This window comes from Cavia porcellus, unplaced genomic scaffold (assembly GCF_034190915.1).
Source record: "Cavia porcellus strain 051 isolate PalLab524CR breed Dunkin Hartley unplaced genomic scaffold, mCavPor4.1 scaffold_27, whole genome shotgun sequence".
Classification (NCBI taxonomy): Eukaryota; Metazoa; Chordata; class Mammalia; order Rodentia; family Caviidae; genus Cavia; species Cavia porcellus.
In genome coordinates this window covers 20,712,835-20,740,125 of record NW_026947510.1, presented here as the reverse complement: position 1 = coordinate 20,740,125, position 27,291 = coordinate 20,712,835, and the positions used below count along the sequence as shown (strand labels likewise).

Below are 27,291 nucleotides of genomic sequence, written 5' to 3'. Positions count from 1 at the left end.
GTGAAAGATGTATTTTAGGAATGATTTCTCTAGGTCTTTGAGGTATGTTGATGGTATTTTCACTGGGATTGCATTGAATCTGTGTAACAGTTTTGGGAGAATGGCCATTTTCACAATATTTATTCTCCCTGTCCATGAACAAGGGATGTCCTTCCATTTTCTGAGATTTTCTTTGATTTCTTTTTTTCAGGGTATTTTAGTTTTCCCTGTATAGATCTTTTATTTCTTTCATGAGATTAATTCCTAAGTATTTCATTTTTTTGGATGCTAGTGTGAAGGGTGTGGCTTCTCTTATTTCTCTCTCCATAATTTTGTTGTTAGTGTATAGAAACGCTGTTGACTTCTGAGCACTGATTTTGTATCCAGCTACACTGCTTAATTTATTATATCTAGGAGTCTTTCAATGGAGTTTTGGGGGTCTTCTATGTAGAGTATCATGTCATCAGCAAATAATGATAATTTAACTTCCTCTTTTCCTGTTTTTACCCCTTTTATTTCTCTCTCTTGTCTAATTGCTCTGGCTAGTATTTCCAGTACTATATTGAATAGGAGCAGTGATAAGCAGTGTGCCTGATTTTAAGGTAAAGTCCGGCCTAATTCTTAATAAGGCAGTATTATCTACTGAGACAGCAAATAAGAAGTCTTAGAGCTATGGTCTAACGGTATCTGCCAAAATGCATGGATTGGAAACTTAATCCCCCATGCAACAATAATGGGATGTTGCTTTTGGGAGGTATTTAGGGGAGAAAATTATTTTTACATTTTTAATCATTTAAGAAAACTGATTTATGGCCACTACCAGAGAGCTCACAATGAATTAATGCTGCTACAAAAAGGGCTTTCAGAAATGCGTGCCCTCCTTCTTGACTTTATATGCTCCACCACTGGAGGATACAGCAAGAAAGCTGTCACCAGTGCCTATACCTTGATGCTGGGCTTTTTCACCACCAAAACTATGCAGAATTTCTTCTTTATAAATTAGTCTCAGGGATACTTTTAGAGAAGCGAAAAGTGAGAATGATACCCAGCACAATCTTCAAGCCCTAATTCCTAAAAGTAGACACTCTATGAGTCACTAGGCCATGCTTTCCCCTTCTGACAGCCTCCTGGGCCCATTCTCTGACATCAGACTTGCATCATCTCTTAATCAATTACAAAGCACACTTTGTTCCTTTTACCTTGATTGGTTTCCAGATTTTCCTTCCACCTCTAGTGTTCTGCAGCTTCACTCTGAAGTATCACTATATGGATTGTTTTGCTTTGAGACCTGTACTTCTAACAGTAATAGTTCTAACAATCCTGGAAAATACTTAATCATCACATTGTTTTACTACTGTTTTCCCTCCAATATTTCTATAAGTGGCACTCATTAGAAATGTGAAGAAACTTCTTTCCACTATGTGATTTTTATTTTTGTATTTTTTTCTCTGCTGCATTCTAAATAATTTCCTGGGTTATCAACAAATTCAGTAACTATAATTTGGGTCTAGTTTAACTTGTGGAATATTTTTAATTTTAATGCCTTTTTTATTTCCATAAATTCTGTATCAGTTCTACCTTTTCTCCTCTCAGGTCTTTAATCATTTAAGAAAACTGATGTATGGCTACTACCAGAGAGCTCTATTTGTTTATGTTTTGGGAGAAATCTACCTCTGTAATTTATTGTACATGCTGATTTTTCACTCTTGGTGGTTTGATTTCTCTTAACAAATGAGAAAGTGTGTAGCTTGGATTCAAAGTGCATAGTGACAAATGTTTGTACTTGGGAACCTGAAGCAAGCGGACTTCAAGTTCAAGGGCAACCTAGACTGTGTATTCTGTCTCCAAAAAACAAGAAAAGAAAGAAAGAGGAAGTGAAAGAAGGAAGGGTGGAACAAGAGAGAGGAAAGAAAAGAGGGAAGAGAGGGGGAACTAAAAAGGGAAGGGGGAAGAGGGAGGAGGAAAGGAGAAGTTTACCACTCCAGGATGGTTTTGCTAGGCTTGTGCCAAGTACCTCAACAATTTCATGGGACTAAATCTTTATGTCAGTTTCCTAGACTGTAAGTTTCAAGATCATTTGAGTAGCAAGAGTTTGGAATTAACACCTGTATGATGTACAGAATCACTGTTCTGAGTTCTTACAATTATTTTTTTTCAACCCCGAGAGACACTTCCTCACCACACCTTTACATTGACAGACACTTCTCAACCCTTGTATAACACTTGTTATTAAAATCAAAGACTAGAAATTTAGAAAACCAACCAGCGACCTCCTTTCTAATACCCCAACCCCTAGTATCAATTCACATGCTTATTACTGTTTTTTGGTTATTCATTTCTAATGCCTAAATAATTCACTTACTTTTTAATCACTCAGCTATGCATTTTTATAGTTTATTTAGCATTCCTTAGTATACAAAATAGGAACATTTTCAGGTTATCTAGTTTAGTGGACTATATTGAAACCAAAAGAGAGAAAAAGCTTCATAACTTGCCTCTAGTTCTATAATTTATCTTCTGTAAAAAAGTTGAAATTTTGACTGTATCCTGATGTAACAAACTCATTTAATACCATGATCCACTATATGGACATGTGTGTGGACATACATCTATCTGTAACAAACATTCCCTTGAAACAATACTTTCTCTACGTGAATTGTAATAACATAAAATATTTGACTTGCTTTAGAAAATGATCATTAAAGACCATTAAGTTAACTTTACAACCCACTAATGAGTAACTATTACCAATATATTTCTAAAATACAGGTCCAATCATCATTTAATAAAACTATGATTCATGTATTACCCAGGAGGGGGATTCCTTAGTTTTTAAAAGCCCTTTATTTTCCTTTATATCTCACAGTCTACCTCTCCCAACTTCCACAGTCTAAACTTTCACTCATCCTTCTGAAAACTAATTCAGCTGCTAAGTTTGATCACTTTGGTCATAACCACCACTTTTAAATTTTTGTTATTTTCACTTACACCTTCTCTCTATTTCACATAACTCTGCCCACCTTACCCTATTAGCTTAATTTCTATTCATCCTTCCATTCAACTAAGAGAATGTCTGCTTAGAAAAAATCTTTACGAATTTCTGTGTACTTGGTCCTTCTTATTCTATGCTCCACTGGTATTTAATTTATACTTCTGCTATGGCAATCATAACACTGTGACTTGTACCAAAAATCCCTGCCTTTAGGCTGATTAACTGTGTCTCATTTTCTTTTAAGACTCTTGCATCCTTTTTTTTTTCTTTTTTCTTTTGGTACCGGGGATTGAACTCAGGACCTCATGCTTGCCAGGCAGGTGCTTATACCACCCAAGCTAAATCCCTGGCCTAACTCTTGCATCTTATACACAGCATAAATTTAAAAATAGGTTTTGTGACATTTTAAGAAAGTTAGGAGAGGAGCCAGGGATATAGCTCAGTGGCATTGCACCTGCCTGGCAAATGCGAGGTCTTGAGTTTGATTCCCAGTACCAGGGGAGGGGGGAAAGACAGCAAAGAATGAAATCTGGAATGGACAATTGTGCAGAAAGGAGATAATATACCAGGTTTTTCTAGGCCTGGTGGCATATGTCTGTAATCCTAGCACCCACGGATAGCTGAGTCAGGAGAATCACCCTAAAGTATTTAATGAGACCGTGTCTCAAAAAATGACCAGAACAACAACAAAGAAGAAAACTCAACAACAACAAAAGAAAAGCAAGCCTAAATTGCTACCCTTTGAAAGATTGGCCCTTCATTAGTGTTGGGGAATTTAGAAGACAGGAGGACACCCCCTAGATATTCCTCGTTTAATGAATATTGGGAGCTATGATCCATCTTTTTCAGTACAGTTCTGTACATCTTGTCTATAGAGCCTCAAATGTGTGTTTTGTACAGCACACCATATTTATACAATACTAATTTTGCTCCCTGTACCGTGTAGTACTATATATAGTTTTATGTTACACATCACAATGCTGCATGTCAAGAATTATGCAAATGAAAGCAAAGCCTTCAAGTTGGAGGTTCCTTTGACTGTTTTGTTGTTCTAAATATTGTAATATACGCACTATACACAATTCATCATTTAATAAACAATTTATTTAACAAGCTAGTAGCAGTACTAGCCCTCCCATTAAAGAATGTCTGTATTAACTGGAAGAGTGGTTCATGGTACAATGTAGTGTAAACAAGAAACCTTCACCAAGATGTTCAATTTTATCACCTGTGCTCACCAGCACAGAAGGTATGCTACAGGAAAAGATCTACTAAAAGTACTCTGAGAAAACATGTATCATCAGCTGTAGAGGTGTGCTCTTTACCCAGCCCATTCTGTCTAGTTCTTGAGCAAACTGTGAATCAAGGTGCAAATATTTCCAGTAGTGAGTGAAAAGCACCAAGGATGTGTTCAACATTTAACAGGGACCCTATGTATACAGTACAAAAAATAAAATAAACCAAAGGCAGATAAAAAATGTACAAAATAGGAAAATTTTCAAATGTCTCATTGTATTTTCAAAGAAACTACAAGACTTCCAAAAAGGGTATAAGAAGAAAAAAATTAAAAAGTGTGAACTTGTAGAGTTCAGAAAATAAAGGATAATGGAAAGCATTATCCAGAAGTAGGGAGAGGTATCAATTGCTGAGATTTACTGAGTATCTATAATGTGCCATTCACTATTCTAAACTCACAAAATCTTGAAACTAGGAAGTGTTTTTAAACTCCATCTTAGAGACAAGAAAAGCACAGAGAACACAGACAATGTAGGTATTACTGACAAATGAGCCACTTCTGAATGAGTCCGTGACTAAAACAAGCACAGACTTTAAGCACGTTTCCCTGTTGTACTCATTTACTCTGCGAACATGCTTACACGAGACCACAGATATACACGTCAACAGTTTTGGCAATAATGAAAATGAGAGAAAGCAATGTGTGTATCAATACAGTTTTATACATTGAAACATCTCATTGATCAAATATACTATTTATGTAGCTAGAATGAAATAGTGTTATACAAACTATGAAAAATTATAGGCAACAAGCAAAGATCAACATGAACTATTCTTGATTTTTAAATTATTTTCTAAAAATGTGTACAAATGAATGCACACTTGAATGTGTGCAGGTAAAAACCCAAAGACTATGAGAATTCAAATTCAATGCTTACAGAAGCAGAACGAGGAAGACTGATAGGAAATACAATACTTTCATGCTTATGTAAAATTCTAATTTTTGAACAAATTTGTCTTCATTTTATAAAGAAGGAAAAAACCCAATTAACTGTGTAATTATACAAAAAAATCTGTATAAAAGTAAAGAATAAAAGAGATTTGAGAGACTGAGAAGAGGCCAAATTTTAAACTTCATCAATTACAACTATGCCTCCTCATCAGGTACATAACCTTAAAACACTTGTGATTGTGATCCTCTCTAGCCAGCTCATTGGTTCAAAAGATATGACAGAAACCAGAATATCAGTTTCCTGGGAAGGAAGCAGGGTACAAGAGAATTTTCTGAGCTGACATAAATGCTCTGTAATCTTAGGTTATAGCCCATGGTTAGCCAACATCATTTATTTGGCAAAACTCATCAAACTGTATATATTAGGAGGGGCTGGAGATTTAGCTCAGCGGCATAAGCACCTGCCTTGCAAGCAAGCGGTCATGAGTTTGATCCCCAGTACCGATTAAAAAACAAAAAAAAACTGTGTATTATGGAGGTTTTCATTTTACAGTGTGTACGCCATATGAAAACTAATAGAAAAAGCCTACAAGAGGTCCCGTTTGACCTAGCTATTCCACTTCTGGGCATATTCCAAGAAGAACTGAAAACACCGTATCACAGTGATGTTTATAGCAGCACAATCTGTAACAGCCAAATCTTGGAAACAACCCAAATGCCCATCAACTGAAGAATGGATAAAAAAGATGTGGTATTTTTATACAATGGATTACTACTCAGCTAAAAAGAAAGATCACATTGAGGCTTTTATAAGTAAATGGATGCAACTTGAGACCATCCTCGTAAGTGAAATAAACCTGACTCACTTGTGTATATCCTGTATTGTCTCCCTAGTATAAGAAACTGAAAGAGTAAATAAGATACAGAGTCTTTAATAAATATTGAAAAAGGGTAAGAAACTGCTCAAAGAGGTAAAAATAACATAGGGAAAAAGAGAAAAGGAGGAACAGAAACAAAGTAAGCTAAATTCATATATATACTTACGATTACTAAGATATTGTACTACTAATTCTATTAGTTCTTGGAACAAACAGATAACATCCATAGGATTAGATCAATTTTGCATGACTGTATCTGGTAATTCAAATAAAAGTTATGAAGATAACTATGCAAAACAACAAAAACTGTTGTGTTCCTACTAATTTGTTTTGAAAGCCTACATTATTATTGTTTTGGCCCTTAGATATAGTTATTCATTTGTTGTTTTGTTTTTTCCTCTAATATAGAAAAGATAGATGTGTATGTATATGCCTATAATTTCACCTAAAGGGTTTACAAGAATTGATTTTAGTATGTGTAATAGTATGAACAACTATGATAGAAAATGAGATGCCATGGTGGCCATTGATGACTTCCTATCATTTTTGATTCAAAAGCCAATAATGCCTTTTTCTTGGGTTTTGAATGGCTTTAATCTGTTTTCAATTATTTGATTCCAACATGTATGAAGGTATGGACGGCCATTTTGAAGAAAACAAGAGACATCATGGTAGCCACTGTTCATTTCCTGCTGTCTTTTTCTGAAATCCTGTGTTACCTGCATTGTTTTACTCTGCTCTACTTTGTTCTGTTTTGTTTTGGTTTGCTTTGTTGTGTTTTATTCTGTTTAAAGTAAAAAAAAGAAAAAACCTACAAAATCGATGATTACAAAAATAATACATGCTTACACTAAAAGACAAAAACAATAATGTTAGAAATGAATATTCCTTGTGATTTATCCCCTTTTGTTCAATTGAACCCCCTCACAGTTAACCACTGTTAATAGCTGGGTGTGTTGTAGTTTCCAAACTTTTTCCACATATAAATATAAACACGTAGTTGTATCTAATGAAAAGATTATAATTACCTTAAGTACAGTAATTTGCTTTGGGTACTTAACAGATCGTAAACATCTTAATTGTATATATAATTCATTGTAAAGGTCATAAAATATTGCATAATGGATAAATCATAATTTTTTAAATCATTTTGCTATTGCTGACTACAACTTTAACAAAATGTAAATGTTTATATTTATTATAATTCTTTTAAATTTAAAAAATCGTACAGCATAATTAGGAACTTTAAATTGCTCCTTAGATACAAAACTTCCATTAAAATATGAAAGTGTATTTTTTATTTTAAGTATATGCCTTACCAATATATAAATGAGTATAACAGTATCTGGTGCACAGTAATTTAACATAATCGATGTATTATAAACAAAAGCTTCGGAACACTTTACCTATGAAAGTAGAAAATATGTTCCTTCGTAGTTTCGTTGCATCTCAAAAGTTTTAATTTAGAATTGAAATCTCATAAGAAATACAAGTAAACACGAAATAAAACTTTTCAGAAAGTGGAAAAAATACTAATCACTGCATTATTTAGGTCTAAAATATACTATGCTCAAGGTACTGGAGCCCACTCCTTGTCTTCTAGAGTATTTTCCATAATAAAGTTTGAAGTCTGTATCATGAATCTGTCTATAAAAAGCTGCTAACAATAGATGAACTCAATACTATTACTAACATTAAAAAAAGATGCTAAAATAGTTTTTTTTTTACAAAGAAAAATATAATTTTCAAAGGAAACAATCACAAACCTAGGTCCAATCACAGGAATAAGTAAGACATCCTCAAGGTCCGAATGCTGAAGAACAGGAACACTTAATCCATTAAACTGCTGTTAAAAATAAATACACAGAATTATAAAGCATTCAGTATTTTTGATAAATTTCAACTTACAGATCCTGATACTTGACAGATCTACCATGACAGGGAAGCCTGAGCTGAGCAATTTCATTTTATCGTATAGGAAATAAAAAAGCATCTCAAAACATTTTATCATTCTGAGGAGTTATGGTTTAAATCTAAAATGTCCCCCAACAGTCTCGTGTGCTCAGAAGTGGACGCCAGTCAGAAGAGACTAATTATGTAGGGGCATGAGCTGAAAGGGTATATTCTTGTCCCTTCTCCCTCTTCCTGTTGCTATGAGTTGAGCAGCATTCATTCACTTGATGTGTGAAGCTGTGAGAAGGCAAAGGTACAATAAAGACCCCAAGTAGGTGCACATGCCAGGTCATGGATTCTCTGCTCAGAAAAGCCACAGACATCAAGCAGAGCCAGCCCAAGAGTGGACACGTGGTCTGTAACTAGCATGGTCATAGTGGTCAGGCTGCCCAAGACCTTTGGAGGTCACTTCGGCCCACAACTTGCCCCAGGTGCTAGATACAGAGCTACAGCACTTAAATGTTTGCTCTAGTAGTTTTTGGTCTTGCTTTGGTGTGATTCATTTCTATACTGTCATTCCTTCCTGTAGGAACGGAAATGTCTACCTTATACTGTATGTTTTGATTTCTATAGGAGCGTACTGCTAAAAGTTTGCTTTGAGTTTCAGAGGTGACTTTGGACTTTTCAGCAATGCTGCAGTTAAGATTGTGCTTACTCCTAGTAATGGAGTAAGTACATTTTGTAATAAGGAGACAGACATACACGTTTTGGGGCCAAGGATGGACTTTTATGATTTTCATCTAAAATGTCCTCCAAAAATCTCATGTGTTTGCAGGTAGGCCCTGTTTGGAAGAGATGAGTCATTAGAGGCATGACCTGGAAGGATATATGCTGGTTTCTGTCTCCTCCCTTGTTTTTCCCCTTCTTGGCTTTTTCACAGACTGAACAGCTTTTCTCTGCCTTGTACCAGGCTAATTATGGGCTGGATTCACTGTGATGCAAATAAACCCCTCCTTAAAACTTTATTCAAGGGATACTGCATCCAGCAATGGAGAAGTTAATACATGAAGTATCTTGACTTCTAACACTCAATTTTGCCCACGGTTTGGCTTTACAAACACAAGCGATGTTTACCTTAGGTAACTTTCGTTGCAAACTATCCAAGGGCTGGACAGAGTGGCACACCCCTGTAAGCCCTACACTTGGAAGGCTGAGGCAAGAGGACTACAACCAGTTCAAGGCCAGCCTGGGCTACATAAGTGACTTCAAGGGTAGCCTGCACTATACAGGGAGACCCTGTCTCAAAAACAAAAACTATATAAATGCACTGTTCTGTAGACTAGAAAAATTTATCAACTTAAGATTCTGAAAAAAAATTTTTTTCCTTGTTTTAATGTACCTACATTTCTGTGAAGTCACCACCTTTCCTGACTTCTTCCAGAGGATATTTCAGAAGGTAACCATCCCTAAAACACAGCTATGAAGTAATTTAAAGGGTACGCTCCTTCTCATTCGATCAAACCCTTCTTCCACTTTCCCACACTCCATTTTTGGGGGGTTTTGGTTTACTGTTGTTTTGTTTTGAAGACAATGTCTTACTATGCAGTGCAGGCTGACACCAGGCTTACAGCAATCCTCTTGCCTTAGCCTCCTGAGTGCTAGAACTACAAGCATGGTCCACAGCATCAGCCTCCCTCTCTGTTTTGCTAGCCTTACATTCACAACTATAGAAAAAAGATCTTTTCTAGTTCCCCAGCTCCTTGATTTTTCAGATGATGTCTAACTATTTTGTCCAGACTGGCCTTGAACTTGTGATCCTCCTGCCTCAGCCACCCCAGTGGCTATGAAGTTGTACCTCCACACCCAGCTAGAAACATTTCATATGGAAATAAATTCTTCTCAGTCTAAGGTCTTTCTCCTCCCCTTTCTATCAGGAGCATTTAGATGAAACAAAACTTTCATAAAATCGAACACATTATCATATTTTTTTTCCCTATTTGTTTCTGCCCTCTGTTATTTTTAAAACAGCCTTACTGAGGTATAATTTACATACCAAAAACTTTGCCAATTTAAAATGTTTAATGATGTTTAGTAAATGCATACATTTATCAAAATCCAATTTGAGATCATTTCTATCACTCCAACTAAGATCTCTCCCATTTCAGGTCGATCCTTTTCCTTGTTCCCAGGTAATCACTAATCTTTCTCCAAAAATTTATTTTCTGGATATTGTATATAAATGGACTGCTAAAGTATATGGTATATCTTATCTTGCTTCTTTCACTTAGTTTTTGAAGTTAATCCATGTTGTGGCATCTGAATAATTATTTGTAACACATACATTCCTACTGTATGAATAGTCTGCATTTTATCTGTCACTGGTTGGTGGAGATTTGGATTGTAGCCCTTCTTTACTATCATAAATAATGCCACTGTAAACATTCACGTTTGAGATTTTGTAGGCATATGCTCTTGGACCCTTTCCCATTTGCAAGAGATTCCACCGTCTCTTTCTAGCCATCCTTTTTTGTGCTCTGTTTGTACTCTGCCTCAAATGAGAACTATCATGTTCTTTAAGCTTGCGTGTTTGATTTCTCTAGCATTGTATCCAGGTGCACCCATTTTCCTACAAATCTTTCAAACGTGTCCTTTATAGTCATCATGTAAGACATCACATTTTCCTTATGTAATCGTCTGTTGATGGATACACAGGCTGTTTCCAAGATTTAGCTATTAATTATGCTGTTATGAACACTGGTATGCAGGCATCACTGTAGTACAATCTTTATCACTAGTTGATATTCATGCCAACAGTGTAGGAAGTTTTTTATTTCACCACAACCATGCCAGAATTTGTTACTTTTGAATTTCCTAATGATCAACATTCTTTCTAGTTTAAGGTGGAACTTAGTATTGTTTTAAGTAGCATTTCTCCATTGGTTAGGGATGTTGAACATGTTTTCATTTATTTGTTTAGTACTTGTACTTCTTTCTCTGTAAAGTGTCTGTTCATTTCACTTGCCCTTTCTTGATTGGGTCATTTATTTTAGCAATGGGTCAAAAGATTATCAGCAAGAGGGAGGGGGTCAGTAGAATAAATATTCAGGAAATCGAATAATCTAAATGAATGTAAACATTACATATGTCATAAACATGAGATTAAAATATCAACAACAAAAATGGGGAAGGGGATTCAGAAGGAGGGAGGGAAGAGTGAAAGGGAGGATTCAAAGAAAGAATGAAGCTCTATTATTTACATGTACCCACTTCCCAAAATGAATAAAAACTGCATGAATTGCAAAGATGCATTATTAAAAGCAAAAGAATTTGTCTGGATATATGTCTACTATTTTCTGGGTAGGTCTGTAAGAATGGAATTGCTGGGCTGCCAAGTTTTAATATTTTTTTAAAGGTTTCTTTTTTTAAATTTTTTTTTTTTTACTGGTACCAGGGATCAAACTCACAACCACGTACTTGCAAGGCAGGCGCTTATGCCGCTGAGCTAAATCCCCAGCCCTTTGTTTAATATTTTAAGAAATTAACAAATTGTTTTTCAAAGAAGTCACACTATTTGACATTATAAACTGGAAGATACGAAGGTTCCAGTTTTCTTCTGTCCTTGCCAGCCAAATGAAATGTGTAATTTTTTAAATTTGTTTGCTGATATATAAAGAACTAAAAAAACCAGTCCTCCAAGATTTAAAGACACAATCCAAAAATGAGCATCTGAGATGAATGCATACTTCTCAGAAGAACAAATACAAAAAGCAAATAAATATGTGAAAAAATGTTCAACATCACTGGTCATTCAAGAGTTGTAAAGAGAATCCACCTCACCCCAGAAGAATGGTTATCCTCAAGAAACCAAGCAATAACAAATACCGTAGAGCCTGTGGGGAAAAAGGGAACCCTTTTCCACTGTTGGTGGGAATGCAGACTGGTACAACCACTGTGAAAATGAGTTTGAAGTTTCTTCAAAAAATGAAGACTAGAGGTCCTATTCGACCCAGCCGGTAGAATTTCATCCTACTATAGCAATAGATATGCCCCATGTTTACAGCAGCACAATTTATAATAGTCAGATCTTGGAAATAACCTAAATGCCTACCCACTGAGAAATGGATAAAAATGATGGGGTTTCACTCAGCCATAAAGAAGGAAAACTGGAGACTTTTATAGGTAAACTGATGCAACTTGAGACCATACTCATTAGTGAAATAAATCACACACCTATGTGTAAATATTATGTTGTCTCAGCATGAGAAGCTGAAAAGAACAATATATGTATATGGAGATGAACATAAAAATAGTTAAACTAGTTATACTACTGATTTCTCTGAGTTCACTGAAGAGAAAGATTTGTGCTGGTATTATTCAGGCAATTGTCTTGTGCTCTGAGTGAATGGTTTGGGGGTGACAATGTACAATATACCACTGTTGCTCCCTGATTGATGTGTTTTGAATTTTTTTTAGTTTTTTTTTCTTCTTTTTCTGTCAAAATAAAATGGATTTGGAAAAATAAAAATAAGAAAAAAATTTGTTCAAACAAATTTGAGGAAAAAGCACTGAATATTACACTAGTCTAGATATCTCTATAGGACATATGTGAAATTTTGAATGTGGAGAAGCAAAGATTTAATGTCTAATTCTCCCAAGTCTTCTTTCCAATTAGATTCAGAAACAGCTCTACCACAGTTTCTTGCCCCGTGCCTATCACCCAGGCTTTCCTATCCAATTTTAACTTTTGGACTAAGGAACTAAAAGCCTAGTGACTCGTCTGCTCCAACTCTGACCCCAGTTCATGAGATCTTATATCCCTGTCAAATTGGTATAGCAGAATGCCCAAGTTCTACACATAATTTATTAAATATGAAACTATGGACCTGCATGCCCCCAATTGCTCTCTGCACAATTTTTAAATAGATTTTAAAATAGATTACTTATATTGTTTTATTTTCTGATTTTATTAAAGATAACAAGGTCCTTTAATATCTATCTCTTAATTCAATTAAAAATTTAACCGTATGAGAGCTACCTAAGTATTCCCTTTACCAGACATTATATAATCGGCCCTACTCATTACTTTCTGATTATAAGATAACAGGTTCAGAATGATCCTTTTTGCATATATTTTAATGAAGAAGCAAGACTAAGAGGACTCGGGAATTTATCCTAAAATTTAATATATTCAAAATCAGAAGTTCATGGTTCAAATTCTAGTATTGTCACTATATATAAGCTCGATAAATAAAATGTTCAAGACTCTCAATTTCCTCATTTATAAAATTAGAATATAGGGGGCTGGGGATTTAGCTCAGCGGCATAAGCGCCTGCCTTGCAAGCACATGGTCGTGAGTTCGATCCCTGGTACGGATAAAAACAAACAAAAAAAAAACATTAGAATATATCATTCTTCAACTTTTACTGAGGCACAACTAAGGATGTAGAAATCTAATTGAATACAACAAAAGATTTACACAAACCTTCTGAAATTCATCAAGCAACAGAGTTTTCACATGCTGAACTGAGGTTAAATGTGTATTTACTCTAACAGTTGTGAATGAGGGAGGGTGTGACAGATGTTTCAACAGAGTTTCAAACTTCCTTTCTGCTGCTGCTTTGCCTAAAGTATTTACAACCTGAAATGAAAAGAACAAGTTAATGTTTTTCTTTCATCAAACAAACTGAAATAATCAGCAGAATGAGATTTGTTCCACCTAACGAAACAACTGTTCAGCTCCATTTCAAGTTGGAGTTATCATTTTAGTGATAATTAACATTAAGGAAATAGTAACACTTCACAGGATTCTTGAATTGTGTTATGGTAATAAACAACATCATGTCTGACCATGACTGGTTTATAAAAAAAACACTGCCTCAACTGCAAAGCATTAACATTTTGAAAATATCAATATTTGCTGCATTTAGTCATACAAAAAAAACTGCCTCAACTGCAAAGAGTTTTGAAAATATCAGTATCTGCTACATTTATTCAAATAAATTCAAGATCTCATTCAATTATTTTTGTTCACAAATATATTCAATAACAAACTACTTAGGAGCCATTTAAAATATTTGAAGTATAAACAATATTAATATATTCACTGTCATCCAAAGATTCCTCCAGGACATCAGTTTTTAATATTTTTTAAAAAATGTAACAAATACATATGGTCCATAAAAAAACTGGTTGACTAGCAAGCGTATCTGTCAGAAATGAAGGTATAAAGACCCAAACCACCAGCTTCCCTCACAACTAACTGAAGCTTTTCAAGCACGTATTTTTTGTTTTGTTTTTTTGAGACAAGGTCTTGCTTTGTAGTGCAGTGTTGGCCTCACACACGCAGATACCCTTGTAAGTTAGCCTCCCGAGTGCATTTAGAGAGGCACTCAACAAATTATTATTTTCACCCCAACGCTGGAGCATGCGATTTAAGAGAATGGGTGTGTTTCATATGCTGGATATTAGTTAAGAGCAGAGATCTTTTCTTGTTCATTCTTGTAACTCCTTCACTGTTATGCCCACTGACAGTTTTTCTTCTTTCCTACACCGTATACCTTATTCACCTTGTTCTCAGCAGGCATTTGTTATCTGTGAGAAGACAATGGATTTTACTCACGTTTAGACAGACAACTGGTAAGAAACGAAGGCTGTAAAAAATAGACTTAATCTATTTCGCTAGGTCGTGTAATATTTAAATTTTCGCAAATATTAAATATGTTAATCTGACCTACCTCCTTATTCATAAAGCCGTCTTTAAGATACTTCTCAACTTCAGGTCTTAAAGATATTTTAGGAAAAACAGGCATTTTTTTTTCTTGCTTAGTTCTTCAAGATGCTGAAAACGGTAGGTTTTCTTTCCAAATTGCAGACAGCAGTGTCTTCACAATGAGTAGCTACGCACAGTATAGGGACCACCAGGCATCCAGAGAAATCGCGCCGTTCAGGTCAAGCCGCGTAAGGAAACGCGTGGAGCCCTTCATGATTTCTCGAGTTTTGCCTAATTAGAAGCGGCCTCTTTGCCTCCAACACCCCAGGCTCCCGTCCTCGGCGGATGTTCAGGGAAATACCGCACTGGATGACAGTGACACGTTGCAGAGAGAATCAAACAAAATGCTGTGTGTGTGCCTTTTGGTTAACTGAACACAGTAGCGCATCATCAGCTCCGCCGCTCCGAGTATTACATCCTGGTTTCCGATCACGCCCCCCCCCACTTTTGCCGACAGCGACTTTAAATCAGATATTAAGGTCTTTCCCTCTTTTTAAAGACCAGGGACGCAGCTGTCGATCTAGAAAGCCACGAGAGTCTCAAAACCTTTGTGAAGGGTGACTGCGGAGGGAGCGCTCACCAGCGGAAATTTCCCACTGCCCTATCTATCCTAGCATCTCCCAGGTGCTACCCGCCCACCGGAAGTGAGACCGGAGGAAACGCCACGTCGACGGCGTGGGTGGACGTAGTGCATTGACGTCACGCGTCGAATTTCCGGCGATGGGCGGTCTTCGGAGCCCAAGGAGGCGGGGCGGAGGCGGGGCGTGGCGCTGGTGGAGATTACTGTGGGTAGGTGGGTTGAGACCAGGGGACTACGGTCGGCGTTGGGCACAGCGGACCCGAAACAAAGGACTCTCGGCCCACTCTCGGCGCGGCGTCTCGTCTTCTGTGGCTGAGCCGTTAGGTCGAGTGTGCGCGGCCGACCGGTGCCTTCGCCGCGGCGTCTCGGTGGGCTCCTGCTCGGTCCCCACGGCCAGCGCCGCGGTGCGGGACCCGGCTCGGCGGCACCTGCTGCTTAGGGAGCCAGCGGCCCGGCCCCGTGCTCATGATGGGGCTGATTTTCGCTAAACTATGGAGCCTCTTCTGTAATCAAGGTGAGGAGAAGAGAGCTGACCCCGCAGGGACAGCGGAGGACGGTGCTCTGGGGACCAGGGCGCCCAAGACGCCGAGATGTGGCCCGGTGGAGGGGCAGCAGAAACTCGGTGTTTCAGACCGGAGGGCTGTGCCGGGGAGCCCTGGGGTGGGTAGAAGGGGGATCGGTGAGGAGTCTGCTGTCCCAGGATCCAGACTGGGGGCTTTTGACCAAGCCAAGCGGGAAGCACCTAATGATGCCTCGAGGGCCTTTTCTGTCTCTTTCGAAGCTTCCTCGCCTTCTCTTTAGTTTTGGCTATAGTTTGCCCGCGAGAAACTTTCTTTTTCATTTGTTTTCTCTTTAATTTTTTTTACCGACTTGGTGTTGTTTTCCGGGCCGCTCTCTGGACGTTCACGTTCTTTCAGATGTTACCTGCTCCATAGGACGAGTTCTAGCGAGATACACGGTTTCTGGAATCATCATTGTACTTTTCCTGGTCCTATCGCCTTCTTTTCTTTTTATTGTTCTAGATGTTAAAGAAACTAAACGCTTTCGGTTTGTGTAAGGTGTTACGTAACGGTAATTAAGTTAGTCTAGAACAGGTTATGAGGCACCTGGCAGCTGCCAGTCCAAAGGGCCAAGAAGTTGTGCAACCTGTTCTGAGTCAGAATGAATTTGATGTGGGGTTTTCTACAGGGAGAAAACACCCAGATCAAAAAGGGCTGGCAGTCAAGTTTTAGGTGTTCTCTTAACAGAATAGTTTCTTAGTAGTTGAAACCAATTTTAAATTCAGCTAGCTTCTTGCCTGACACAGTGTATGAAGTATTTTTGTATGACGATACTAATTTGTTACTATTCATGTATACACACTTGTTCTGGACTTAAGAAGTGGTGAAGAGAATGTAATAGCTTTGTTCATTTTTTCTATAGATCGACAAAGACAATACAATAGTCCTCAGTTTTGTAAATAAAAATATTGTACATATATGGCAATAAAATAGATTCATATACATACACATATGTGTATACTCATGTGCAGTTTCTACAGGTAAATAGCACTTTTCAAGTGATTTCAAAGTGACCAGAGTTCAGCTTCTTGTGGCTATTTTTTATGAATTTAAATATATTATTTTTCAACAATTTATATTTTGTAATCCTTGTAATATAAATTCTTGTAGCAGACTATTTTAATACACCATTAAAAGTATCAGTGTAATAATCACATCAACATAACAGTGATTAATAATCACCTGTTACTGTTTTCCTAATTTAAAAAATGAAAATCATCGAAGCGTTTGATTCTTTTGTGAGCCCCATCCCATTCTCCTTTCTCTTTTATCACCGCTGTGTATCTTTTCTGCTTTGATGCTTCCTTAATTAGACTTTGAAGGAAAGAAAGAGATAAAGGGAAGATACAGAAGATAATAAGATATTCACAGGCTACTTTTTATAGTCATGTCATTGTTCAGGTCACCTAAGTCCCCATTTCTTCCTGGAATTTAACTTCCCTTTTAAAAAGTTAGAACTAGTGGTTTTTCTACTATTTCTATTCTCCTGTTTTGTAACATTTACTAGTATTGTAGTTCATTATCTAGTCTTCAAATTCAATGTTTTGTTTGGTGGTACCGAGGATTGAACTCAGGACCTTGTGCTTGCCAGGCAGGCAGTTACGCTGCTGAGCTAAATCCCTGGCCCTTAACTAGTCTTCAAAATTAGGCATGGGAGGTACCAAGATTAAAAACAAAAAGTTAAAGGTGATTGCTCTCAGAGTACTCAAAGATTAGTAAATTAGACCTCAAAAAATGGAGTGAGGTAAATTATTTAACAGATGTTTGTAGAAATGCAGTGATGGCACAAGAAAGAAGTGAACCATTTTTCTCGGGTAGTTCTTGGGAGATTTTTACAGAGTAAGTCACACTTGGATTTAATAGGGCATAGGAGGCTAGAGGTACATTGAGGGGATGGTGTCAACTATTTTAGACAGGACTAATATGCAAAAGGAGTGGAAGGAAATAATTTGGTACATTTGAGGAAGCTGATAGTAGTTTAGTTTGCATAGTGCCTTAGTTTGGTTGTTGCAGTTAAATGAGATTTGGTAAGGATGGATCTGGGGACCAGATCGTAGAGGAGCTCAACTGTTGACCAGGGGATTAAGCTCTGTAGAGAAATTAAAGCCATTAAAGAGATTGGTCATTGGATGTTTTTTCCAAAACAGGAGAATCAGGTGATCAGCTTCATATCTTAGTTTGTATTTTTGTTTTCTGTATCAACAGAATCAACTACCAGTCTTAGCATTTTTGTTCACCACCATACACATCTAATCCAAAGGTACTCAGTTTTGGTTGAATATTGGAATAATATGCCCAGGGTCCTGCTTTAAATTAGTGAAATGTGAATACCAACATGATCCTGGTGAGCAGCCAGTGTTAAGAACTGCTGATCTATCTTTTGGACTTCTTTCTCTTATCTTTAATCTTTCATTATTATGCCTTTTTTGTTTTTTATTATATTATAGAGCCCCAGGCATCTACTCATAAGTTACCTTTCTAGAATAAGTGTATTATAACATGTGTTGCCTAAGTGAAGAATTTGTGTAATATTGTATTAATTTGAGGCGAGAGGGCTAATTACTTTGGCACAATTATCATTGAAGGAAATAATTTCAAAATCTAAATACCTTTCAAAACGTTCTTTTGTACGTAAGTGGTTATGTATGTATGTTTTTACAAAATGCATACTTGAGAATGTGTTGGTACTTCTTAAACTCATCTCTCCGAAGTTTGGCTTTTTAAAAATTTCTTTTTAAGTCTCATGGGCATAGTCTTTCCTTTTCTGTGTTGTGACTGTAGTCAGTAGTCATCAGTTTCTTCTAATGTTATCCAGAAAGACTAACAAAATAGGTTTTAGTTGCAGTTCACTTTCATAGCCAAATAATAACATCTTCATATTATTATCTAATGATTTTTTTTCATTGGTTAATTTCATGTTCATCACCCTTGGCATTGATACCTGACTTTGTATGAAAGTGTTACCGGTTATTTCTTACTGCTCAAATACTGTCTTATATTTTTCCTTTTAGCTTATTCTCTAACTGCTGAACTTTTTACTGGTTTCCAGCACATTAAACTTAAACTTACTATCTGTTATGGTTTGTGTCTAGATGTCCCCCAGAGCCTCATGGGTTAGGCTTGTAGAGTCTGTGGCTGATTCATGATCCAATGCTGGGATTATGAGTGTGAGTGTTACATTCACTTGAGGGTGGGTAGCCTACATACAATATAAAGGACAGTCTTCTTTGTGCACTTCTTCCTTTCGCTCATCTCTTTTGCTGTCTGCCATCCTCATGAACTGTTACTACTATGCTATGAGCCATCCTGCCTTTGGCCCTAATGATTGTGGACTGCAACCTCCACAAACTGTGAGCTAAATAAACCTTTCCTTCCTTAATTTGGGGGCTCTGATATTTTGTCTAAGCAACAGCAGACAAGTAACAAGAGCACTGTCTGCTTTGTCTTCTAGAACATTATACTTTTGTAAGCATGAGCTCATTAATTCATTTAGATTTCTTACACATCCTGTTCCTCAGAGGCTTTCTTGACTAGTTTTCCAAAAATAGCACCCTTCCCACTCTAGCTTTCATTCTGTCTTTACTGTGTTTCTGAGTAATGTTGGTCACTACCTATAATTGTATTTTACATTTATGTATTTTTTTTTCTTTTAGTAGAAATAAACTCCCTAAGACATGATCTTTGTGTCATTCACTGTTGTATTCCCTGTGCCTTGATGCTTTCTGTCAATTTCTTAGTTTTTTTAAGTATAAAACTGTATATCAAAGTCATACATACAGATAAAACTAAAAGTGCTAAAGTCTTAAAATGCTGTATATCAGTTATATTTCTTTCAATGCTTAACTTTTCTCTCAGTGTCACGTACATATTTCTTGAATACTATGCCTATCTGGAAATTGTAAACACTTTGTCTTGTGATAGAAAAGAAAGTGCTTTTATGTCTGTTACCCTTTTTTCATTATCCTAATATAAATTTGATTTGATCTGGACTCTGCCTTTCCATTATTGTGGCAATATTGCTAGTGTGATATATTCCTTTTCTTCTCTATTTCTCCCCAGAGAAATTATGACATTGTGTCAGTTTTCTTTGTACATTTGATTAAGAGATTTCACAATATCCCAAAGCCTTCCTGTAACAGTTTTTCCCACCATACACCTAAGAGATTGTGTATCTTTCCTCTTTACACCCTGTGTCTTCCTTTCTGGTCCAAACCCAACATAGCTTTTTGTGCTCTATACACAGCTATTCTCTGCTTGTCCTTGCTCTTATCCTAGGAATTTCCTATGCCTTTCCTCTTTCATTAAACCATGTCTTCCGCCTTCTTTATATTTAATATTGGTGGAACACATCCTTTAGAATTTCCTGAGAGTGTATCCGTTAGTGGTAAATTTTATGGCAATTCCAAATGTCTGAAAATATATTGATTTATCCTTTTACGTGAGTTTGGGCTAGTTACACAATTATGAGTTGGAAAACACTACTTTCAGAATTTTCAAGAGACTATTTTAACCTCCAACTTGCAGTGTTTGTGGTACAGACCTGTATCATTCTTGACTTCTTTCTACTATATTTTAGAATTTTCTATTTATACCCAGGAATTTTACAGGGCGTACCTTGTATTTCTTTTGATTTTTGTGAACACACTAGATCTTTTCAGCCTAAAGATGTACCTCATTTAGAAATTTTTTAAAAATTATCAGGAATTTTTTTCTACTTTTCTGAAAAATACTCTTGTGGTAAATTGTCTATTAAAGACTTTTTAAAATATATTCTAGTATATTGTCTTTTTTATTGTTACTACTGTCTTCCAATCTTCCCATTGGATATTATGGTTCAGCTACTGTATTTTTTACTTGCTATTATTTTATAAATGCTGTCTTCTCTTCCGTTTCCTTATAGTTTCCCTCTAATTTTGTTTTTGTAGCTCTTTAGGGTTTTCTTTCTTTTTTGTTTTTTGTTTTTTGTTTTTTGTTTTTTGTTTTGTTTTTTTTTTTGAGACAGGATCTTGCCATGTTCAAACTGGCCTTTGGGAGCGGCTTCAGTATGGCTAAACTGAGGAGGAGTTGCATTGGAGAGACTCAGAGAAAATCAGCTAAAAACACAAATTGGCTTTGAAGTCACCTATGCCTCGAACTCCTGGTAATTTTTCTGCCTCAGCCTCCCAAGTGCTGAGATTACAGGCATTTGCCATTGCAGGAAGCTCTACTGTATCTCTTTGAATTAACCTTTCACATTAGAAGCTTTCTTCAGAGTCCACTTATAATTCCACTGCATGCATATACTGCTTTTTGTTTAGTCGTTCACATATTGCTAATCTTATAGATTTCCTTTTGACTTTTGTAGACTTGTTTTTCATTCTCTAAGAATGAGTATATTAGCAACACAATTTCTGGTGTAGTGTGTATTACTTTTTTTAACCCTAGGCCATTTTTTAATTGTGTTAGACTATCTTTATAAATAATCTCACTAGCAATTTTTTGAGTTCTGCTTGTGCCACATCCTTAGCAACAGATGTTGCCAGTCTTCCTAGTTTAGGCATTCTTTTGGATGCATATCTCATAATAGCTGTAATTTTTTTGATGACTATAGGATGTGCTGTTTTTCACCTTTTTTTTCCCTTTTCTTTTCTTTTTTTTTTTGGTACTGGGGAGCAAACTCATGACCTTGTGTTTTCCAGGCACTTACGCAGTAGAGCTAAATCTCCAGCCTGTTTTTCACATTCTTATTGACCATTTGTATATGTTTCTTTATTTTTTTTTTTTTTGTCTTTTTCCTTTTTACCGGTACCAGGGATCGAACTCATGACTGACTGCTTGCAAGGCAGGCGCTTATGCCACTGAGCTAAATCCTCAGCCCCTGTATATGTTTCTTTAAAGACAGTTCAAATTCCTTGCCTACTTAAAAAATTAGGTCTTTTTTTTTTTTTTTTTTTTTTTTGGTACCAGGGATTGAACTCATGACCTCACGCTTGCCAGGTAGGCACTTATGCCGCTGGGCTAAATCCCCAGCCCAATTAGATCTCTTTTATTGTATAATTTAAGAGATTATTAATATACAGCCCTCTGAAACCAGATTTGTCGGACACTTACTGTGTATTTTTCCCTTAGTCTGTGCCACCTCTCCATAGTGCACTCCAGTGCTAGGAACCATTGTGCTAGCCAAGTACACTCCCACTGAGTTAGGGGATTTTGCTAAGAAGAAACTTTTAATTTTGGTCTTATTTCTTCAAAAAAAAATGCTTTCTGTCTCCTTTTTAAGGAAGCTACCCTTTAAGCTTTGGCTTGTATACTTTAGGTCTGTGATCACCTTGTATTATTTTTGGATTATGATATAACCAGGGATTGAGTTTCATTATTTTTTCATGAATATCTACTTGATTCAGCATAACTTTCTGAAGACTTTTTGCACCAAAATGGATTGCATTGAAGCCTTTCTTCAAACTCAGTCATACAAATGTGAGTCTTATCTCTGTGTTTGCTATTCGCTTATATTGATCTATATGTTTATCTCTAGATCAAGTTGTACCATCTCAGTTACAATAGCTTGGTGCTAAATTTTGAAATCTAATAAATAGAGGCCTCCAACTTTATCTTTGGAAAAAGGCAAAAGATTTAATTTTGTCAGTTTTGTGTTTTCTGCTTAATGCTTATTATTTGTTTCCTTCCGTTTAGTTTTTTTTTTTAAATTTTATTTAAGGAGAAAAGAAAAAAAACAAAGGGTATGAGTTATACAGAATTTCAAAAAAAAAACAAACAGGAAATCACTAGTTAAGTGATTATATATTATCATCTAAAAATAGTTGTTCAGGTTACAAAATTAAAGCATATAAAGTGGACATTCAGACAGTGAGACTGCAAACAGTTCTATTCAATGATCCAATAAAAACTTAGTAATATGATTATTTATCTTATACACTTAAATATACATGCAGTTATATCCTTTAGAGCACTTTCCTGGCTTTTCCTCTCTTTTTTTACAATGACGATTACACATTTTGGGTTTCATTACTCCCACAGTTCTTGTTACTTTTTTTTTTTGAAAAGAAAACCAAATGTGACATAACAAAACAGTCAGTCAAATCAAAAGGATGGACAGAGTACATGATGTAAAACCAGAATGCAAGATGATCAACAATGGTTACCATAATGTCTCTTGCTATCTTAAAAAGAATGGCCTATATCATCAGTTATAATATAATTGAACAAAACAGTAAAGAACAAAACCAATAAAATTAAAACATTAGAGACATTACAGGACTTCAAAAGAAGATAATAGTCAAACCAGAATGGGCATCATATTGAATCTTACTGTCTTCACAGTTGTTGCCTATATTCTCAAACTTGGTACTATCAAGCAAAACAGAATAGATTAAAATCAGTCAAAACAAGATGGTGAGAGCAATACAGGGTCTCAAATCAAGTTAATAGGAAATCAGAGTGGGTTACTATAATATATCGTGCTATTTTTATGTATTTTTCCCTTGATTAAAAAGATAAAAATGAATAATAAAAGAGATTGAGGTAAAGAGGACATAACAACAAAACAGCACAGGTCAGAACATAACCATTTAAGCAAAATAGTGTTTCACCACAAGATATCCCAACATAAAAGTAGTTACCATAGTGTCTCTTTTCTTGAAATCTTTGAGTATAACTTCATATACTGTAGCATTAAACATATCAAGACAATGTAAAACCATTCAGGAGAATGACAGTATTACAGGGTATTTAGAACCAACTAACAAAATGAACAATGGTTTCCGTATAATCTCCTTGTCTATAAAAGTTTTTGTTTATATTATCACATATAAAAAATCCAATAAGATACAACCTGTTAAGACCGATGGAGACAGAAGAACAAAAGCTTGATGGGACTTCAAAACAAGATGATATTAAATCAGCACTACCTAATATGATGTCTTGTTTTCTCCAAAATGGCTGTTCCTACCATCCAACCTTCTCTGCCTCATTTCTGTTGAGCTGTTTTTCTGTCATTAGTTGTCAATTTGTCTTCTTCATTTCACTTTCTGCTCCATTCATTGTGGCCTCTCTGCCACTGTTTCTGGAATCTTGGTATTTTTCTCTTTTAGAATATCCTGCAGAATTCTCTATAGAGTTAAATTGGTGGTTGTAAATTCCCCTAGTTCCTCTTTATCCTGGAAGCACCTTGTTTCTCCATTAATTTCTAGGGACAGTTGTGCAGGATATGTCAATCTTTGCTGGAGGTTATTGTCTTTCAAAGCTTGAATTATTTCCCCCCATGCTCTTTGTGATTTGATGGTTTGTGCCGAGAAGTCTGCTGTAATTCTGATGGGTGTTCCCTTGTAAGTGATCTGTTTCTTGTCTCTGACAGCTTTTAATATTCTGTTCTTGTATTGGATTTATAGAATTTTGATTATTATATGCCTGGGTGTAGTTCTGTTTGGGTTATAGGTGACTGGGGTCCTCCTGTATGCCTCATAGATCTGAGTATCTTTACCTTTTCCCCTATTAGGGAAATTCTCTTTGATTATTTCTGTGAATAGCCTTTGTAGTTCATTTGTTTGTATCCCTGCTTCTTCCTTTACAGTCTTATTTCTTAAGTTATAGATCCTCTTATCATCTTCTAGCCTTTATATTGTTACTGCTTGTTTTCTTGTTATTTTTAAGAGGTTTTTCCTTTCATGCTTCCACATTACAAATCTGTCCTCCAGTTCAGATAATCTATCCTTAGTTTCTTTCAAGGTGTTATGCCAGCTTTCAATAGAGTTTTTAGTTTTTTGGTAATCTCTTTGAACCTGCTTCACGTACTCTGTGTTTTCTCTATCTTCTCCATCAAACAATTCTCCCCTTTTATTCTGTGCTTCCATTCCACCATCTGATTTTTCTTGGGCAGTGCTTAGCATTTCTGTAACTATTCTACTTATATCTTGCTTTACTTGGTTAAATACTTCACTTTTGAACTCATCTGTGAGGTCCCAGAGATAACGTTTTATGTCTATTGGTGCCGTGCCTGATATTGCATGTTTTCTGTCCTCATTCTCCTTTGCATTTATCTTTCCTGGATCAGTGTTCTCAGGAATGGGGACTGAGGACCCTTTCTTGTTGCTGCCTGTTCCCATACTTTTTGTTCCTTCCATACAAGCATATATAGGAGGCCCTGTTTCTTTCTTTGTCGGTTACAGTTTGTTTGAATTGCACCAGGTAGGTGTTTCCACCCACTGCAGTGTACTAGGGAGACACAGACCTGGGCAGCCTCTGCTGGGCCCACCCCTCCAGGCTAGTCAACATGCTGAAGGCTTCACTGCTTTAAAGTGCATTGCCAGGAGCAGGGACCTGGTTTGGGCTAGCCTACTGGGTCTTAGTCCACAGCATCACCCAGGTCAAGAGCTCCCTACCAATCCAGCTTGAGGGGGGAATATGTGACTGAAGTCACTGCAGCATGCTGTTTTGGATAGTCTGCCCAGTCACAGAATGTCCTCTGTTGGAACCCTCTAGTCTATGGAAGGGTCCTCATTCCTCTCACTCCCCGCAGGTCGATGCAGGGTTCCTCGCCAACTCTGTTCTCAATTCGGTTCGCCGATTTTCACTCTCAGAGCTTTCACGTCTCTATCCCTGCTGTGCTGATTCAGATGCAGCAGCCGTGGCAGGAAATTCAAGCCATGGTTTCCAAGCATAGGTTCCAGCCTCAGCACTGAGACTTTAGGTGTTCCAGTCGTAGCACCGGGATTGCATTTCCAGTTGGTTTCTCTCAGCTTAGTTGGTTCCTAGGTCAGCAGGGTATATCTTCCCCCACTTAGGACTCCCCACACCGCACCATTCCTGGAATCTAAGCTGGCTATATCTCCTTCCATTTACTTTGGACTTGTGTTTACTACCTAGCCTGTTAAGGATGGAACATTGTGTTATTCTTTTTTGTTTTCTTCTTACATATGACGTTAGTATATTAAATACCTTTTAATGTGCTTTATTTTAATACTTAATTAAAACTTTTTAGTTTTTAATGTAATTTCTTTTATGACTTATGGTTTATGCAAATAACTGTTTATTATTTAAATAACTTAAGTTTAGTTCCTAATATAATTGTTTTGTAGCTGGAAATGTATGCTGTGGTTTTCCATTTTATTTTTTAATTAAAGCTTTTTTTTTTTTTTAGTGTTTTGAGACAGTATCTTACCATGTAATTCAGGCCAGCCTTGAACTCATGTTGAGCCTTACAAGTGCTGGCATTATAGTCATGTGCCCACTCTTCCTGGCTTTGTCATTGAGACTTTTTAGTGGCCTGTCTAGATCTGTTTTATTGAAGAGTGTGTATTGTATACCTGTGAGTAATGTTTTATAAGTGTTGTATGATTAAGATGGTAGCAGTCTTATTCAGATTTTATGTGCTTTATTATCTTATAGACAACATATTGTTAGATCTTGCTTTTTGCCGTTTTTTAAAATCCATTGTGAACTTCTCTCCCGTTTAATTGGAATGCTTGGTGGGGTTTATTGGTTTAGTTCATTGTGTGGAATGCCCCACTACCTTATCTCTTCTCTTTGTGCCATTTGCTTTTATTATTTGATTAGTGCTTTTCTAGTTTCTTTGGATTGTGATTTTTTTCCCCACAAGTCGTTCAGGCAGATGTACTGTAACATTTTTGTAATGTAATTCTGATCATGATTAATTTTTGTCAAAAAATATTTTGCTTTTGTTCTTAAAGTACATTTTTGCTGAGTACAGCATCTTAGGTTGAATTTTCTTTCTTTTAGTGTATTAAAGTTTTCATTTATTTGCCTCCTTTTTTTTCCAGTTAACATTTGCATATTTATTTTTATGTAGTCTGGCATTTTCTCTTACTGCTGTTGTTTTTTCTTTGCTTTTCAAGAAATTAGCCATTGTGTACCTACCAGGTTTGTTTCCAATGTATTTTTCCTATTTAAAATTTATTGTCTTCCTGGATTAAAAATTGTTTTCATATTTTTGTACTCACCGAGTTTACTTTTTCTAACTTGTGTTTCTTTTTTTGTCTTTTTCGTTTTTTATCGGTACTAGGGTTCGAACTCACGACTGCCTGCTTGCAAGGCAGGCGCTTATTAACTTGTGTTTCTTAAACTAGACTTTTCCCCCTAAACTGTCCAGCATAAATCATTAATTAATTACAGTGTTAACTTTTTGTCTTTTTCGTTTTTATCGGTACCAGGGATACAATGTTAATTTTGTGAAGATTGGCATATAAAATAGGAATGAGCCTTCTAAAATAGAAACTATCTGAATGTACCTGAGTTCATAAAGGCATTGTTCTATGACACATTGGTTATACATATACTAGGTCATGATCTCAAATATTTTAAACTATGATCATAGTCAAATGAAATTAATAACCTAGATTGTTTCTACCTTTTAAAGCATAAGTTACAGATGATCAGCATTTGAATTTTCTAGATAACTAAATGCGTTGTGTTCTCTTGTTGAAGCATTGAAGAAAT

The 27,291-nt window shown here is 36.3% G+C and overlaps 1 protein-coding gene across 9 annotated transcripts in view; it reads right to left on the bottom strand.

Moving 5' to 3' along the window:
• LOC134473514 (tRNA (cytosine(72)-C(5))-methyltransferase NSUN6-like) overlaps nt 1-15,351 on the bottom strand; it is a 46,664-nt gene extending 31,313 nt beyond the window's left edge. For 3 of the 9 annotated variants that reach the window (XR_010043790.1, XM_063238013.1, XM_063238018.1), the window contains exons 1-3: nt 14,666-15,349; nt 13,414-13,569; nt 7,804-7,883 (exon numbers count right to left, since the gene is read on the bottom strand). Coding sequence is in view for 6 of the 9 variants with exons in the window: in XM_063238013.1 (XP_063094083.1) it covers nt 7,804-7,883; nt 13,414-13,569; nt 14,666-14,740 (311 nt within the window). In the remaining 3 variants the exon portion in view is untranslated. Of the gene's footprint in view, nt 1-7,803; nt 7,884-13,413; nt 13,570-14,665 lie in introns of those variants that run through there. The other 6 variants (XR_010043791.1, XM_063238016.1, XM_063238015.1 and 3 more) reach the window with 5 other exon arrangements.
• Between the last annotated feature and the right edge of the window lie 11,940 nt (nt 15,352-27,291).